At 47.9% G+C, this 18,205-nt stretch overlaps 1 protein-coding gene across 2 annotated transcripts in view; it reads left to right on the forward strand.

The window, feature by feature from the left end:
* Positions 1–4,463: 4,463 nt before the first annotated feature.
* Positions 4,464–18,205, forward strand: part of MYZAP (myocardial zonula adherens protein) — an 87,246-nt gene continuing 73,504 nt past the window's right edge. For both annotated transcript variants that reach the window (XM_037053979.1, XM_037053980.1), the window contains exons 1-2: positions 4,464–4,653; positions 13,699–13,785. In XM_037053979.1, the coding sequence (XP_036909874.1) occupies positions 4,579–4,653; positions 13,699–13,785 (162 nt within the window). In that variant the 5' untranslated portion in view covers positions 4,464–4,578. The remainder of the gene's footprint in view (positions 4,654–13,698; positions 13,786–18,205) is intronic.

Consider the following 18,205-nt stretch of genomic DNA (forward strand, 5'->3'; position numbering starts at 1 on the left):
TGGTTGTGCAAAGGGTGAGTAAGTGCCCCCACACCCGCGTTGCTCAGGCGTCAGCATACTTGCCCTGCAGCCTCTGCCTTCCGTCTGTACTCTCCTTCCTGCTGCCTGACCTCGCCACTGCCCTGGTTGCAGGCCTTCCATAGCTATCTACCAAATCAATTCTCAACTTTATTCAAGGCCTTTTGCAATTTTCTTCCACCTACTTTGCCTCTGACCATTCCTCCTGCCCTAAAGTTCAAGCTAACTTGCTAACACACATTTCCCAGGCCCTCTGACCTCACTGTTTCTTGTGACCCCCTCACCCACTAACGCCCTGACATTTCCTTCTCATTTTCCAGGGCCAGCTCCTGTGCTGCCTTTCCCCAGAAGCCTTCCCTGTTCCCTGCTGCTGCAGCAGCTTGGATTCCTCCTCCCATGTCCATCACAATGCTTTGGATGCAGCTCAGGTCTGTGGCTAACCGAGTATAGGAGGTGAAAAGTCAAGTCCACAGACCCTGGAGCCATCTTGCCTGGGGCTGGAACTTAGCTGCACCACTTACAAGTGTTGGAACCATACTCAAGTCACTTCACTTCCCTGTGATGTGATTTTCTCATCTGTAGAATAGAAGACATAATGGCATCTTCCTCGCTGAGTTGCTGGTAAGACTCAATGAGTTGCTGCATTTTCAGCCTTTTGTGCCAAGTGAGTGCCATATAGTGTTAGCTATTATTTTACTAAGTACTTGTCTGTCTTCCCAAACTGTGAACTCTTAAAAAGCAGGGACCATCTTACGTCCACATCCCCAGTGTCTGGCACACAGTAGGCACCTGGTATAAATTTGTTCAATAAGTTGGCTTATTATTACTCTGCCAGTGTTTCATTTGTTTATGGGTTGACTGGTGAGTGCAGGGTTAGTTTCAACAAGTTTATATTCTCTACAGTGGGCCAGCAGCAGGTTCAAACCCTGGTGTCTAGACAGGTTTACAAATGCTGTGAATCTGGGTGACTTGGCCGGGGCCCAGGGTTCCTCTCAGTCTGCTTTCCTTATCTGTAGGCCCTGTTCTCTGCTTCTCAGACACCCTGTGAATATGGGGTGTTTCTTGTTCCACTTTATCCAAAGAGGCTTTGTAATTCAATACCCTTGTCCTTGGATTGGAGCTGTGTCCTTTTTTTTTTTTAATGTGAAAGTTTGGTGTCTATCTGACATTCAGAAGAGGAGAATATGCCAGGACCAGCTGAATGGAAGAGAAAGAACAGGGAAGCCTTAGAAACGTACGGTAAACAGGGCGCAAAATAGCTGGAAGCCTAGCATTGCTTGAGCTCATCTACTCCAGGTCCCTGTCCAGGGGTTCAATTCCTGGTTGTTTCTGCCAAGAAACACCGATCGTCCTTGCTGCTTAGGACTTTGCTGGAGAAATGGGTCCTCAGCTGAAGGTGCCAATGAGAATTTGGAGAGGGCTCAGCAGAGGACAACATGGACAATTCCGAAGGCAGAGGGTGGAAGGATATGAGAAAAATCTAGGAGCAGGATGGGAGAAGGAGGTGCGATTCAGTGGTTGAGTTTAAGAAAACAAAGGGAGTGTATACAGACATCTAGAATTTTCTACGGACCTCTGCTTTAGCTGAGAGATTTCGGACTGCTCTTAGGAATGTGTGGCTATTACTGTGGATACAAAGGGATGGCAGCTAAGACAGTTCTGTCATAGCTCCTGTGCTCTGCAGCCCAAAGAGCGGCAACGCTCTGTCACCAGTGCTCAGCGAGGCCCTAGAGTGTACTGGGGCAATGTTGAAGGGGAACAGGGTGACCTTCCATACCAGAGCTCTGCCCCTGTCCCTCTCATGTCTGCCCCTTCCAAGTCTTAGTTCTGTAGACCAGAGGGAACTTCTGGCCTGGGCAGAAACTCTCAGCCTTTGATTCCTCTTTCGAAAAGAGCCAGTTCTTCCCTTTTATTGTCTCCCAGAACTGTTCATAGAAACCTGTGACTATGAATTCATTTTTGACTTTTTCTTTTCACTCCAGATCCACCTTTCCATTTTCTTAATCCCTGCTTGTCTTTCCATTTTCCTTCCCTCTCCTTCTCCTCCACTTTCTGGGGCTCCTCACTCTCCTCTCTAGTGCAGTACCTTATGTGTTGGTCCGGCAAAGAGGGGCTGTGGCACAAGCCAGAGCCTGGCATTTGCCCAATCCCACCACCCACAGCCCTCAGTGACAGCCAGTATGGGGACCCTTCCTGGCTGGGACCATCCTGGGACTTTGGCTGCTTCAGCTGATAAACTGCTTGGAGACCCTCCTCTATACCTAAAAGCTGGGTTAAAGAGGATCTTGGTTTTCAAATTGTTTGACCATGGGTGGGTTGAAATACGGGTCTGTAACATCATATCTTCATTCACTGAATATTTACAGTGCACTTACAACATGCCAATTACTCTTCTGAGTACTGGGCAGGAAGATAGGTAAACATCCAGTTTCCACAAGGAGCTCGCAAGCAGATGTGCAGTCTGCTTTTGTAATGAACCGTAACATGCTGGGGGAAGTTTTCTATTAACAATATGAAAAAGATGCGGGTAGATGGAGGAGAAATGAACTGGCGGGCCATGCTTCCTCTCAAAAGCTGACTCTGTCCTGTGTGGTCCCTTGGGTGGTTGCCGTAATGTACATAAACATGGATGATGGCATGTTATTTTGACTCCTTCTGAACAGTAGCCCATTTCCTTTCTGCTCATGACAACACAGCAAAACAACAAGAACCATTAGCACCCCCTCTTTTTTTGTTGAGGTAGCCAGGCAGGTATTTCTAACCCATGTTGACTTTCATCAGCCACATTTTTACCACCTTTTATTGAAAGCAGACCCAGATTTTAGTCTTATGAAACTCTCCCCAAAGGAAGAGCCACGTGGAAATACAATGGAAAGACAACTTTCATGAATGATCTCTTTTTACAAGAATGGGTGAATGGGAGGCTATAGTAGACCTGGACTTAGAAGACAAGAGGGTTAGTCCCACCTGTTCACCAGTTAACCTGATGTTCCTGGGCCTCAGTTTCTTCCTTTGCAAACGGGGATGATAACAGTATTCATCTTGTTGGATGATGGTGAGAATTTGATGAGAAAATGTATATAAAACACTTAGAATGCAGGCACAGCGGCAGTGATGATGAAGTCCACACTTCTTCATAAGCAGAAGGAGCAAATGTCTGTTCAGCAACATTTCTTAAGCATCTTCCATATTGGTGCTTCACTGGGGGTTCGGAATGATCCAGAAGCTCACCAATGGGGAAGGACACACACACACACACACACACACACACACACACACACACACGACTCTGTAAGAGAATATACAGTCCCAAAGAGTTGCTAGGTTCACGAGTGTGGGTGTGCAGGGCAGGAGGGCACTGGAGAGCTTGGTGGGGAGGCAGTGTTTGATCTGGGTTAGTCCCTTGCACTGGGGTATTTTCAGTTTCTCAGAAATATAGTATCCCTTCTCTTTCCTTCCACCCATCTTTACACTTGCCAATTTGTTTGACCTGAAACTCCTCCTTTCTCTGCTAGAGGGGTAGCATTGTGGACAAGCAAGTCCCACTAAAAAGGGTCAGATTGTGGAGTCTGACCTAGCTTTGCCATTTACCAGCCACTGGGGCCCCGGCTGAGTTACTAAATCTCTTGGTGAGTCAATGTTCTCACCTGCAAAATGGAGATACAGAATAATAGTGCCTACCTCAAAGGCTGACTGTGAGGATTAAATGAGGTAATACCTGCTGAGTATTTGCCAGCCCCACCCACAGTAATCACTGAATATTAAACAGGAGGAGTTGTGGTGAATCCTCTGTCTGCCATGCTCCGACTTGTATTCTTGGTCTTAGCTTAGTCATCGCCTCGTCTTGGGGGACTTTTCATACACAGGCCAACTCCTAAAGCCAGGTCGAGTGCTCCCATGGGTATTGCATCTCCTCTTCCACCGAACTACCAAAAGCTCTCATCTCTGTGTCTCCACTAGGTTGCAAACTCCACGAAGACAGGGGACAGTTGATTGTAGGCTGCTGGGAGGGACACATGGTAGGCACTCAGTAAATAATGAATGACTTCAAGTGAAGGTGCCAGCGACCGCCGAGGTGTGGCAGAGCCTCCTGGGGCAGTTAGGGTGGGAGTGGGCCGCTAGAGCCCTGTGAAGATGGACAGACAGGTGGGCCTTGACACCACCGAGAGCAGACAGCCTGGGTGCCCGGGGGGGGGGGGGGGGCGGGGGGGGNTGACACCACCGAGAGCAGACAGCCTGGGCACCCTGGGGGGGGGGGGGTCCAGGGCAACTTTACGCCACTGGATGGACCCCGAGCAGACGCGCATCACCATGCAAATTTGGCCGGTCCACGAATTCAGGAGAAACTGCCGCCACTCGACCAGTGGGGTGAGCACGCTCGGCCCCGCCCGTGCTCCTCCCCCGGGCGCGGCCCCGCCCCTCCCGCTCCCGCCCACGGCCCCGCCCTCCTCGCCGCGACCGTGGTGGCAGCTTGCCCGTGGCGCCCCCACGCAGGTGGCCCCGCACGCTTATTCCGCCAAGAGCAGCGCAGCTCAGATCCTCACCAACCTTCGCTGCGGGATGCTGCGCTCCACGTCCACGGTCACCCTGCTCTCAGGCGGCAGTAACAGGACGCCCGGGGCACCCAGCAGGAGGGTGAGTGCCTGGGGCTGGGAGCCGCCGCGATCCCGCTGCCTGGTCCCAGTCGCCCGGCAGTAGGGGTCGGAGGATGGGGATGCGCGGTAGCTGGTCCCTGCCCCTGTTGCTCCACCGTGGGCTCAACTTTTCGACCCTGCCCCAGATTGGGCCCTGACCCTTCTCGACCCCCCGAGTTGCGCCCCAGGCTCGAAGGGTTTAGGGAACTCTCTGGAATTCCCAGAGATTTCCTTTCCTTCCTGATTCCCCTGTCAGGACAAGTTTATAGGCACCAGTTAAAAAAAAAAATAACAAGGAAGGGAGACATTTCTGTAGTATCTCTACCTTGAGATTCAAAGGTAAAGAACGGCTTTAACAGCCAAACTTTCCTCCTTCCAGCGATTCAGAAAAAGGGTTGCTTGTTCCCACTGGTGATAGACTAGCACCACTTGCTACTGGAGTGGGCTTAGCCAAGGTAGGCTTCACCTGACAAAGTAGGGTCAGCAGCTGGAGCCCAGCTGCCTGTGACTTGGGTTTATGCAAACTGTTTTCACTCTGATTTAAATATTAGCACAGAGGTAGCAGAGGCAGCCCTGGTAGCCTTGGGCACCATCTTCAGGGTGGTTGCCCTTTGGAAGTGCTCTGTTTCTCTGTGATCTGTTTTTGCATCTCTTCTCTCCTCTCCAGGCATTCTGGGGAACCCTGCTAGGCACATGCCCTTTGCATCTTTCCCATTCCGTGTCTCTCCCAAGATCAGCACCTCAGAGCACTCTGCCAGGGCCTTGGTTTGAGCTTTTCAGTTATCTGTTCATCGTGATAGTCAGTACTTAACATCTGATGCCTCTTTTCTGATGGCTCTGATGCCTCTTTTCTGTGGTTGAGGCATCTCTAATGTGTTTCCCCAAGGTTTAGCAAAATAAGTCCAAGTAAGGCACCCTTTGATACTCTAATTGTGTTCTAGTTTGTAGATATGTGTGTTTGCGTTTTATATACCTCAGCCAAGTGATTAACAGTTGCCTTATATTCCATCTTTGTTTAGCTCTAGAAGAAAGGCATAATGTTACCTTTGGGTATGGGCCAAGTGATGGGTACTGGGGAGTGTATGCACACACGTGTATGTGCATGAGCACATACACCAAATATTTAGGTTTGACAGAATTCTGGTTGTTCAGTCATTAGCTTCATAAAGCAAGATCTCCATGAGGTCTGAGTGAGTTTCCAGCCAGGGTCCCAGCTGTATCTAGTATTTCTTTGGTTGTACGTATTTTGCTGTGTGGCACAGTGGACACACTATGGAGAAGGCTTTGCCTTTTGAGTAAGACAGCCTACATGCTTTGGAGGGAAGGGGTCAGGACCCTGCATCAAACCATACAGGGCTGTTCCGAGCACATGAGTGCTTGTTTTGAAAAGATATCTAGAGGTTCTAGGATTCCCTTCATGATTTTTTACTCTACTCATGATTTGCAAATGTCACAAGTACTGTCTGTGTGTGTGAGGGGATGTGGTGGGAGGCTGGGCTCCTCTGATTGATTGATTGACTGATTAAACAACATTTACAGATTTCCTTCTGTGTGATACAAGGCTGGGCATTGGGTTCACTCTACCCTAGCCCTGGAGGGAGGCAGGCTACTGCCATACAGTGTGATGGCCATCCAGTGGAGTAGAGCGTTAACAGAGTTGGGTGGGAGCTACGAGACAGGTTCTTCCGAAGCATCTGAGGAGGGCCTCCCTTTGCAGGAGACATCTGAGTTTGGTCTTGCAGGATGAGTAGGGTTCTTGACACTGGGGTACTGAAAAGAGGGAATACCGTTCTTCTAAATGGAACTCTTGACAAAAACTGTGTAATAGTGGCATATTGGACCTGCTTTAGATCAAAACACTTACTTCTTTTTTGGGAAAACAGGAGTAAGATGTCTTGAAAATAAAATTGTAGACCCAACAAGTAATCGTGAAACGTGTTCCCGAAGTTGAACGTTTTTCTGTAAACTCTATTGTTCTATATTTCCTTTGTAATGTTGGACAAGTGACGGACTTGAACAATAAGGTTGGCCATTAAAATAGCACTTCTGTTTCATCCCAATTGCTTCCCAAATTAGGGGGTGCGAGGGGACCAGGCTGTGTTGGTGCGGCTGTTCTAGCTGACCAGAAATGGTGGTGACAGCTGACACTGAGCAGGGACTTCTCTGAGTCAGCGGCCAAGGGTGGTGCAGCCAGACCTGACTGTCACCAGTTCTCCTTCACTCAGTGGCCGCCACCTACAGTTTATACTTCCTCCTTATCTGAAATCATCTCTCAAGACAAAAAGGAACAAACAAACAACAGGTGGAAGAGTAATTTCTGTCAGCTGATAAAACAAATCTCTAAGAGGCATTTCTGGATGCCAACCAGCGGGGGATGTGAAATTTTAAAAAAATCTGCCTCCGAACCAGTTGTGCTCTAAAAATAGTTTTATCTATGGCAACAGCAGGAAGATAAATTGGCTGGAGAATAACCATAGACAGAAAGATGACCTTGAAGAATGGGGAAAACCTTTCTTAAAATGTTGACATTGCTTCATGATTTTGAAAGGAATTTTGAAAATGCAGTTAATCCCACTGAATGAGCCTTTGAAAAGAAAGGTCAGTGGTGTGGCCTGGTTGTGCACTTCCGGGGGCAGGCCTGTTTTGCTTGGCGTAGCCAAATATTTTTGGTTAAGCAGTTCAGCTAGGGTTGTGTGAGACCTGCCGAGGGCTTCCTCCAGCACAATATCTCCTACTGATAATAAAGGGCCGTTTGCTAATGTTACCGTTATCATGGGCCCTCGGCGGCATATAAAAAACAAAACAAAAGTCAACCAGGCCACATTTCTTTCTATGTGGCAAAAGCTTCCTTCTGTTAAATACCAAATGGGTCTGCCAGTCATCACTGCCTACCTAATTAATGCAGCACTCTCCTGGGTCCCATTTCTGTCTGATTGGCTTAGAATAAAGCATTCTCTTTAGCTGGGCAGTGAATGGGTCAGACAAAACTTTACTTCATTTCCTTTTCCTTTTCACAGAAACATTGTGTGGGTAACTTCTGTGTTGTCCTACAGGCTCCAAGGAAGGGACACAGTGTGTTGTGGGACCTCGGTGTCTGGAGAAGGAAGTTGTTGGCAGCATCCACCAGGGAGGGCCTGGGCAGGGGCCCTGCTGCCCCAAGAAACAGGCTGGCCCCTCACTGGAGCCCTCCTGACAGGCCAAGTTGTACGGTTTTGGATCCCTGGCATCCTCAGGGCTGAGCCAAAAAGCATCTGTCACCAAAAATTGACATTTGTATCTCAGGAAAAAAATGCCCCAGCCTCTTTGCTTTGGTTCACCCGTCTTGCTGTGTCAGGTGTAGGATGAATGGCCTTGAGTCCTCGGGACTTGTAAGGAAACTTGAGACCTGGAGGCTCTGGTCCCTTGGGAAACCCTTTCAAGTCAGTCAGCCTCAAAAATGGTCTAATCGGGTTCAGGGAGCCGTGGATCCAGTGCTAACCAACCAGAGACCACATTGAAATGCGCTGATCTAAAATACTTTCAGTGATTCCGTGTGTGTGGGCTTAGAGCTTCCTGTTTCTCAGGCTGAAACAATCCCAGAATTCCCCAAGACACTGAAGAGTAGCACAGTGGTGTTTGCTGCTTTTCCCTTTTTAAATGAGCGATACTTCCTAAATGTCAATCACATTGCTGACTCCTACTTGTTTTTTAAGGCCAGAGTGAACTACAAAATTCAGTCACCTGACTCCTGCTTCAAGAGCCCCTCAATACTGCCAGGACAAAGTACATCCCCCTTAGCTTAGCATCCGGGCCCCTCTGTTTTATCTTGTCTTCCCTGTTCCCCTCTCCATGCATACGCTTTCCAGATATTCCAAACTACTTGCCATTCCCCAAGCTTTCCGTGCTTTCCTTGTCTTTTTGCCTTTTGTGTACCTCTCCTTTGGTGAAGGGTCATCTTCCCCAGGAAGCCTGCCCTGAAGCTTCCTCTTCCATGTTCCCCTAGAGGCCTGTGCACCCCATCATTGCTTGCACCACCTGTGATTAATGACTCTAGGGGCCCTCCCTCCCCAGGCCTGCTGTAATGGGTGCTTAAAAAGAGGAGTGCCACCAGGATCCTGAAGGAGCTGCACTTAACATTGAATTGACAAAGGGGAAACAGGAAGAGAAGCTTGGCGTTAAAGCCAGCCCATCACCTTTGGCCCACCTGGGCAGGAAGCAGGTGACAGATGGGAGTGCTGGTCCAGGTGAAGAGTCTGACATTTCTGGGAAGGCCTCCAAATATTCCAGTTACCTCATCCTGTTGCATACTTGGAGTTTCATTCCTTTGGTGAAGTCAGTGGTTCTCAACCCTGGTTACACATAGCATCCTGAGAAGCCAAAAATATTTATGCTTAGGTCCCACCCCAGACCTTCAGAAAGAACTTCAGAAAGTAGAGAAAATACCTGTGTTGTGTAGGAAGCTCCCCAGGTGACTCTAACATGCAGCCAAGGACCGGAACTCTTCCTCCCAGCTTTGCTTTCCCCTTACAGCTCTTGTGGAAATGCAGACACTCTGGGACCGTGTTCTGGAAGGTCCCTTTGGCCACGTGGAAGGGCAAGGCTTTTGGGAGGGTAGATTGGGGGGGGCGAGTCATAACACTCCAATTCACATTGGTATCTGAACATTCATTTACCTGTGGCTTCTCCTTGATCTTGGCTTCCAGGGCACATTGTGTGCTGGAAGTGTACAGGTCACTGTCCTCCTATGTGGCTTGGGTGCTATGAGTTTTGTCTGGAGTCAGCTTGGACACGGAGGCTGGGAAAAGTGTCCAAATATTTAGATCAGGGGTCAGCAAGCTACTGTCCTGGGCCATATCCAGCCCTCAGCCTGTTTTATATACTTTGAGCTAAGCCTGGTTTTCACACTGGCCTGGGAAACCTAAATGTTTACTCTCTGGCCCTTACAGAAAAAGTTTGCCCCACCCTGATGATAATCAGGCCTCCAAGTTCAGGGCCACATCAGAGATAAGAGGCCTACTCCAGAACAGGCATGCCCTGTTGCACACAGCCTGGCCCGAGATGTCCAGGGATTTTATGCTTGTGCTGAGCAGAGGGAGTGTGCGATCCATCCTCCCGGCCACAACCACAGGGTCCATACCTTCTCTTGTTTGGTGGAGCTGGGCATGGGCCCCACAGTCAAAGCGCTAACCAGGCCTGAGAGAAATGTACATGCATTTGGCTAAATTCCTTAGGAAAATCCATCTTTGTAAACAGATTAGCAACCCCTGTCACCTCTTGGGGTCATCTTTTCCACTCCTTTTTAAGATGGATGGTTTTCCTCAGGTGAGCCCAGGTGCCTGAAGCTGAGAGCATAATGGTATGTGGAGCCCCAGGATGGAGACCAACCCTCTGCTCTCACAAAGGGGGTCAGAAGCAAGCCCCAGAGGGCCTGCTTAGCTCCCTGGTGCCCTGAGTGGTAGACAAGGGCTTGCTTGTGTGTTTTCTTGTGGCAGAGGCTTGAATGCTTGTGGTGGAGGCTTGAATGCTATCTGCCTCTCCCTTGCTTTCCCTCCCATGGGTATTAGTTTGAAGAATGTGGAAGGCTCTCTAGAGAGTTTCAGGTATATTCTCCTTACTGTGTTTTATTTCAACCCCCAAAGAAACCTGTACTGATATTTACTGAGCAAGTACCTATTTTGTGTTGATACTATGTTAAGCCCTGTAAGGGCTACCAGTGCAATTAGGTGCAAAGCTTTCTCCATCTCTCCCTCTATTTTTTCCATTCTTTCCATGTTGTAGCATGTAGAACATAACAGGAGGTATTTAATAATTGCTGTCAAGTCCTTGAATTCAGATTTGAGTGTTAGTCCCTTCCTCCAAAGATGGCTTCTCAGTCTTCCACTAGAGGCCTTGCGTCTGCAGCAGGCATTTATAGATTGTTAGAGGTCGACCTCTGCCTGTTTGTCCATTTTCTCTCTCACTGGAGCTTAGGATGCTGTCCCGCTTACCATTCTTGGATCAGACCAGCTTCTGTGCCTTTGGCCATCCTGGAACAAATACCTTGCCTGGTAGTTGTCTGTTATTTTGACGATGAATTCTCCAAACCTCACTGACCTGAAAAGTTCTTCTGTACTTCTATACCCAGCTCAAACGTCATTGCCAGGAGCCTTCCCATATACTCCCACCTCCAGTTAAAAAAATAATTGTTCTCCTTCCTGTATTCTCATAGTAATAAAGGACACTTACAGAGGGCTGTCTAGAGAAAGGGAATTCTGCTGCAGTCCCTGAGGGCAATGCTAGGTCTATTAGGTAAGAGTTCTGAGGGAGCATGTAGGCTCATTACCAGAAAGTCAGAGGTGAGGTGTAGCAGAATGGGGGGCTTTGGAGGGACGTGATGGTGTATGTGGAAGTGCTAACACATGTCCTGAATGCCTGTGCATGGAAAATGTCCCTCCCAGACTGGGCACCCATCTGCCAGTTACATTGTTAGGTGTGGGGGTTCCTTCATAGTGCTGACCAAATGTAAATGAATCATGAGGCTTTGCTACAATTGAAAATGGCAAAGTTTTATTCAAGGGTCTTAGGATTTGCAAACTGGAGACAACAATTAGGCAATGTCCCAGAGTGTTCTGAAGAAGAAAGGAAAGTTAAGGGTTTTTATGGTAAAAAGTACATTCTTGAGAAGAATCAGCCCTCCATTCTTAGCCTCTGGATTGGTCTGAGATGGTAACCTTCCAGATGTGTGGTAGTCTGCATAAGGGATGGCAGGTGGTCTGGACACGTGAACGCTCTTTCTTAAGTTCTCAGGCAGGTACCCAGAGGGTTATCTATAGGTTATATATCTGTGTCTGTGTCTGTGTCTACATCTGTAGCTGTCTCCAGGCATCAATACACAACTGGAAAGTTCAAAAGTTTAAGGCCTCAGGCTAGTTAAAATAGAGAAAATAAAATGAAATCTATTCCTCATGCCTTTGCCCGTTTGGTCTGAACCAGTTTTGTCAGCTTGACTATACAGACTTCGTTTTAAGTCAGTCTAGCTGTACTAACTTAATCTTCTTTTCTTCACTCATTACCCCCATAGCATGGCAGGTTGGACTTAAAGGGTCTTTTACAATCCCATCCTACCCAGGGCTTCTTGGCTGCAGGGCAGTTTTGCTCAGAGACCACCCTGTGGATCAGTGCAGACCCGTGACCTTGCAAGCCAGGTTGGGGGTATGTTAGTTTCCTAGGCCTGCTGTGAAAAGCACCACAAACCAGGTGAATGAAACAATAGACAGTATTGCCTCACACTTCTGGAGCTAGAAGTCCAAAATCAGGGTGTCAGTAGGGTTGGTTCCTTCTCAGGGCTGTGAGGGAAGAGTCTGTTCCAGGCTTCTGTCTGGGGTGTGTTCACATGGCATTCTCCCAGTATGTGTGTCTGTCTCCAAATTCCCCCTTTTTATAAGGGTGTCAGTCATTTTGGATTAGGGCCTATCCTAATGGCCTCCTTTTAACTTAATACGCGTCTAAAGACCTTGTTTCCAAACAAGGCCACCTTCTGAAGGACTGGGGGTTAGGACTCTCCCATGTGAATCTCAGAGAGACACAGCTCCATCCATAGCGGGGCAGGCAGCACTCCTGTTGAGTCAACGAGCCCATGTAGCTGCGGGCTGGATGCTCTGGGTGCTGATGGAGCCCTCTTTTTTTCTTATGCAGGATCACTTTTCCCTGGAAAATGTCACAGCAGGACCAGGCTGTGACATTAGGGTGAAATAGATATCATGTGGCATTAAGTATATTCTCGTTGTTGTACAAACATTACCACCATCTATCTCTAGAAGTTTTCATCTTCTCAAACTGAAACGTCATGCCCATTACATAATAACTATTCAATCCTCTTTCTTCAGCTCCTGGCAATCGTCATTCTATTCTCTTTCTGTGAATTTGTAGTATTGGCTTAGTGTACTTAGCATAATGTCCTTAAAGTCCATCCATGTTGTAGCATTTGCCAGGATTTTCTTCCTTTTGAAGGTTGTATAATATTCCACTTTACATATTGGGTTGGACAAACAATCCATTTGGTTTTTCCATAAAATAAAGGATACATTTTCACCAATAACTTTATTGATTTGGGTATTTTGAGTATGTTGGCGATCTCCTATGTGGTATAATGTTGATTGTTCTCAATTCATGTCTCAATTTAATTGTCATCAACTTCTAGCCAACCATGGAGCATTGTCCAATGAGAAATCTCTAGCATAAAACTTTGCAAACCACTTTTGACACATTCACTAAGTCCCAGCATCTTCTCTGTACACTATCCAAATCTTCTGTTTTAGTCTTTCAGTTGCATTTTTACCTTTCTTGAAATAATAAAGCATAACATGCCAAAAATGTTGCATATTTTCTTCCATCTTCAGCATTAAAATGGCTACACACAAATTCACCAACTTTGATGCTTTTTTAATGCACACTGATAAGACAGCTGTTAGCATACAATCTAACCAACTTGTTTCAAATGAAGTTAAAGACAAAGTGTTACTAGAGCCAACTTATGGAAAAAACGAAACGGACCTTTGGGGCCCCCAGTCCATGAGGCATTTTATTCCTCCCTTGCCCCTGGGTGGGCAGTTGCACCGCTCCCACCTTTTGGCTGCTGTGAATCATGCTGCTGTGAACATGGGTGTATAGTCTTCAAAACTTTGTGACTGAGCGTGCACGTGTTTATTGTAAAATTGAACATGGAGTCAGGTAGAAAGCACCCTCGCACCCTAGTCACCGCTGTGTGTGTTTGGGCCTCTCTCTCTCCAGCTGTATTTTGGACTATGCATGTGAAATGAGATCATCACATATACACTGTTCTGGAACCCAAGCCATTTAACAAATGTTCGTGGTAGTATGAAATCACTCAGTACTTTCCTTGTCTTGAGCAGCAGTATGTTGAATGTGGGGGAAGGGCCCAGGCCAAGGCTGGCTTATCCTGAAAGTGCCCTGTGCGATTATCCCCATTGCTAAGCAGGCAAACAGGCTCTGAGAAGCACAAGATCACCCAGCTCTTTCTACCCCAAACGTGAGTTCATAACCGACCTCTTTATTCTGTCTCTTGTAGGCAAATGTCTGCAGACTGCGGCTGACTGTACCGCCCGAGAGTCCAGTTTCTGAGGAAAATGAAAAGAAGATTGAAAGAAAAGAGCAAGTAAGGCATTTCTGAGGCAAAGCTCTAACAAGTTCCACTCTTTGTACTCTTTTATGTTAACCCTCCCGTCCTCTACCCAGTCTGTTCACAGAGCCCGAATGTCAGTAACTCTGCTGATGGAAGGCCCTCTCGACCTCGCCACCCCATCTCCTGTCTTCCCAGAAGTCAGACCGCCCAAACCAGCTGGCTCTGCCAGCCCTGTGCCCCCGCTCTTGTTGCATAGTGAACACTGGCTCTGTGTTGGCTTTAGTGACAGGTGCTGTGGCAGCGAACGTGTTTTTCCTGAAAGAACCCAGTCCAGTAAAGTCAAAGGACCCATTGTGAGCCGCCGGTGGGGCTGAGTCTTTCTCAGCAGCAGAAACTGGGGCTCACTCAGGTCAAGCTGTGGAGAGTTTGCCTGCAGAGGAAATGCCCAGCAGGCTCTGGCGTTTCCAGAATTGTGGCAAGGGTAAGGGCACTTGGCTGCAGATAGGAGGTACTGCAGCTGACTTTTCTGTGCCAGCTGCTGTGCTACGTGCTGGGCTGTGAAGATAAGTCTGACCTTGTCCTTGCCTTAGAGGAACTTGCAACGTTTCGAGTGAGGCAGAGGTGACCGTAAACAATGAGGACGTGATGCTTCAAATGTTGGGATCCAGAAGTGTAAGGAGGGCTCTGGGAGCACAGGGAGGGAGTAACAGACTGTTGGGGGGTGGCATGGAAGCAGAGACTTAAAGGGCACATAGCAGATCCTGCTCACCCCTCGGCCTGTGGTCTGAGGGAAGTGGCTTTTCTCATTCACAGACAGTTATGGGGTGCCTGCTTTATTCCAGGCACTGTTCTTGACACTGTGACTATATTAATGAGCAAAGCAGTAAACAAAAAAAAAATGCCTGTCATTCACAGAACTTGATATAAGTCCTATTGGGAGGACAACAAAAATTTAAAAATGAAACACAATTACAGAGTTTAGAAGGTAGTAAGTGCTGATGGAGACAAATAAAGCAAGAGAAGGGGGCAGGAATACCAGGGTGTAGGTGGTGGTTTTTCTTCCGCATGTATTTTACATAAATATAAAATAAAATAATAATATATGATATAATATAAATCTTATATATAAGGCAATACCTTCTCAAAATACAAGTTATGCTATGGAAATAACGAATCATGTGGTCACTTATGTAAAAGGAAGTTTTTCTTTGACTGGTAAATGGTGGCTAATGTCCCCAAATTCACTGTAGGTTTTGGTCTCTCCTTCCCTTGTCTTACACCCATCTTTTCCCCACTTGCTACCAAGGACAAAGAGCTATTGTGCTCATCTAAATGATGAATGACTGGGAAAGGAGGTAGGGAGGAAGGAAAATGAGGTTATGACTGGAGCAAGGTGAGAGAATGTAAAGATGCTTATCTGCTGAGAAGGAGAGGATGAGTCCCACCAAAAGGATCCAGTAACGCAGCTGGTTCCAGGTGGGAGCCGGGAGAGTGGGGTGAGTCTGGGACATGCACTAGAGAGCAGGGTCGCGCTCAGAGGCAAACGGGGTCATATCAACAGGCCCCCGAAGCTGGTGTGAAAGGGCTTTCACTGGCAAAAGTGGAACAATTTGGGCATCTGGTAGAATAATGACAGCAGTGGGTCCTGACACACTGAGCAATGAAAATAGCCCCTGTGGCTGCAGAGTGATAATGAGAGAGAGGCAGGGACAGAGGGAGGGGGCTCTTCTTTAGAGGACGTCAGCTGATAAGTTTAGAAAATCTCTGTGTTGTAATCCTCAGGTTGGGGCATCAATGGATGCAAAAACTAATTTGTGGGTGAGTGTTATGGAGCAGGACATTCACCTGGTGTCAGAGTAATACCTCCCAGTTTAAAAGCACAGTGACACAATCTGAGCGTTTCATAGTGCAGTCAAGTGAGCCAGTGTAGCAACCAGGGCTGGGATGGCCTGATGCTATGTGACTGCTGAGGGGATCTGATTAAGAAGGGCACAGTATTACGTAAGTGGTATTCACATGAAACTTGTTTAACTGAATCCAGTAATAAGCAAGCAGAAAAATCCAAAATGTGGGAATATCTGCAAAACAGTTAGCCAGAATGTTTTAATAAATTCAATGTTTTTTAAAAAGATGAGAATGTTGGAGATAAGAGACTTACATCAAATATAATAGGTGAATCTTGATTAGGGCCTGGATCAAAAAAAATCTATGAAAACACATTTGGATAATTACACAATTTTGAATCTAAACCACATATTAGATGTCGTCGAATAAATATTACTTTTTTACTTGTAATAATGGTATTTTGGTCATATAGATGAACTATTCTTTCAGCTTCTCTGTAGCTTAGAATATTCTCCAAAGAAAACATTCGCAGGTAAAAACTTGTAACCAAAAGAGAATGGGAATGGCCAGGCTTCAGCTACTGGACCCTTGTTGGTGACCAGGATTGCATGGGGCCCTGCGTGGCTGGGGATGTGTTTGTCCCCTTCTGTCCTCACTGACCCTCTTTTTGTTCCTTTTAGAGCTGATAGATTTGTCAGAGAAATGGGCCTGGGCTATGTCCAGGGGCACATGGGCAGCTTAGCACGTGGGGTCTCAGAAGGAGCACTTTTTGAAGAAAAAACCCAAACTGGAGGGAGTGACAGGACAAGGACCGTGGTGGCTGCCCGTGTATGCAGGGTGGAAGATGTGGGGGGTTAGCTGAGTTGGAGTTGACCCAGCTGCGTGCCTGGGGAGAGGTCTGTGACGGGTCCTGGCACGCACAGTGGGGCAGGAGATGCTGTGAAACCCTGGACGGCATGTCACCGCTACCGAAGAACCCCGTATTTCCAAAGAAACAGGCACATGCGTTCTACAGTCAGGTGGGAGTTGGTAACCAAGTTGTGTACCGATTAACCTATTAGTCTTGAACAGTGCTCTTCAAACTTTTTAAAGCAATAGGAGGCTCTCTTTTTTTCTTGATCAAAATGTTACCCTAAACCCTTACATAGGGTTGAGGCAAAAGTGGTGATGGTGGTGGCCAGAGTCCCCTCAGTCTCCCTCGACACTGCTCCCCCCGGCCTCTCTGGCCTGAGGAACTCCAGGAACACAGGGTAGAAACCGCCAGCATAGATTATGTGCCATGATGCTTGTACTGGGTGGACCTGAGTGTCCACCCCGCGTGCAGCCTGAGTGTCCGTCTGTGGTGCATGGGTGACTCACTGCAGAAGAACTGGGGTAGAGAGGAGGAGGGTGGGGCTGGCTCTTTCCCCAGGACTGAAGTCCTTGGGTGGTGGCAGCACTTGAAGGCACTGGTGGTAAATGTGAGGCTGTTCTTCGTGATTTCGTCACTAGCCCTGGAGGGGTTCCTGGTCTTAAGTCACTGGGAGCCAGAGGCAGGCACCAGCGAGTGGGCCCTGGGCGTGCCACCTCCTCTGATGTGCCTTCAGTGTGACTGCCCTCCCTGGGATGTTGTAGTCCACACCATCGCAAGGTGCCAGGAACTCTGGATGACCCTCTCTGGTGAGATGACTTTGGTTTTCTTGAAGGGAGTCTGCCTTGCGCAAAGGCTAGGGACTGAGGCTGGCCGAGACGTGGACGCCAGAAGACATTAAAGGGCCCAAGTGGCTGCTGATGCAGTGGAACTTCTCGGGGGATTCCCAGGGCCCTGTTAGAGCTGCAGCCAGCCCAGAGCAGGGCTGGGCCGTATTCTTTCCCACGGTCATGGCAGATGCTTAGTGTGCTTTGGGGACCTAAGGTGGCAGAAAGCAGCCGACCACACACAGATGCCACTGCCACTGGGCCATTTTTCTGTCCAGTGTTCCCAAATCACTGGAGAGGGGATTTACTCAGAGTGCTGTGGCACTTGAACGTGTTGCCTAGCTTCGTGGTGGTGTGTGGTGTGGGGGGCAGTTACAACAGAAGCAGCCTCTTTTTCTGGACTCATGGGGTTACTGGATGGGTGTGGCGGCTGTCTGCTCCTTTTTCTCTTCCAGATGACATCAGCTGCCCTGAGGCTGGTTTCTGTGGGCCTCAGAGGAGCTCCCAAGTACTTTCTCGGCCTCTCAGTTTCTTCATCTTTCAAGTAGGCACAAAAATGCAAAAAGCAAATGAGCTAATATATGCAAAGGACCTGCTGCAGTGTCTGGCCTATACAATTGATCAGAGAGGTAGTGACTAAATGCCAAATTGCTTCCCTTTGAATGCCCAACCCAGTGATTCTTGTTCTTTGCTTTTCTCCCTGGGATCCTTCTGGGGTCAGTCGGTCAGTCCCCTTCGTGGAACTGCCCATCCTGCGTCTCCTCTGCCCTCTTGGGCTGTGCCTGTTGCATCTTTCTTGGTGTTATTATGTCTTTTCCCATAAATCCAAGTATTCCTCTGCTCGCACCACCAGACTTCCTTGAAACTTCAAATGGAACAAAGGGTCAGAAAACCTTCTGACCCTATCAGAACAGGCAGCCCAGGGCATCTT

Source organism: Sturnira hondurensis, unplaced genomic scaffold (assembly GCF_014824575.4).
Source record: "Sturnira hondurensis isolate 20B ecotype Veracruz unplaced genomic scaffold, ASM1482457v3 Scaffold0008196, whole genome shotgun sequence".
Taxonomy (NCBI): Eukaryota; Metazoa; Chordata; class Mammalia; order Chiroptera; family Phyllostomidae; genus Sturnira; species Sturnira hondurensis.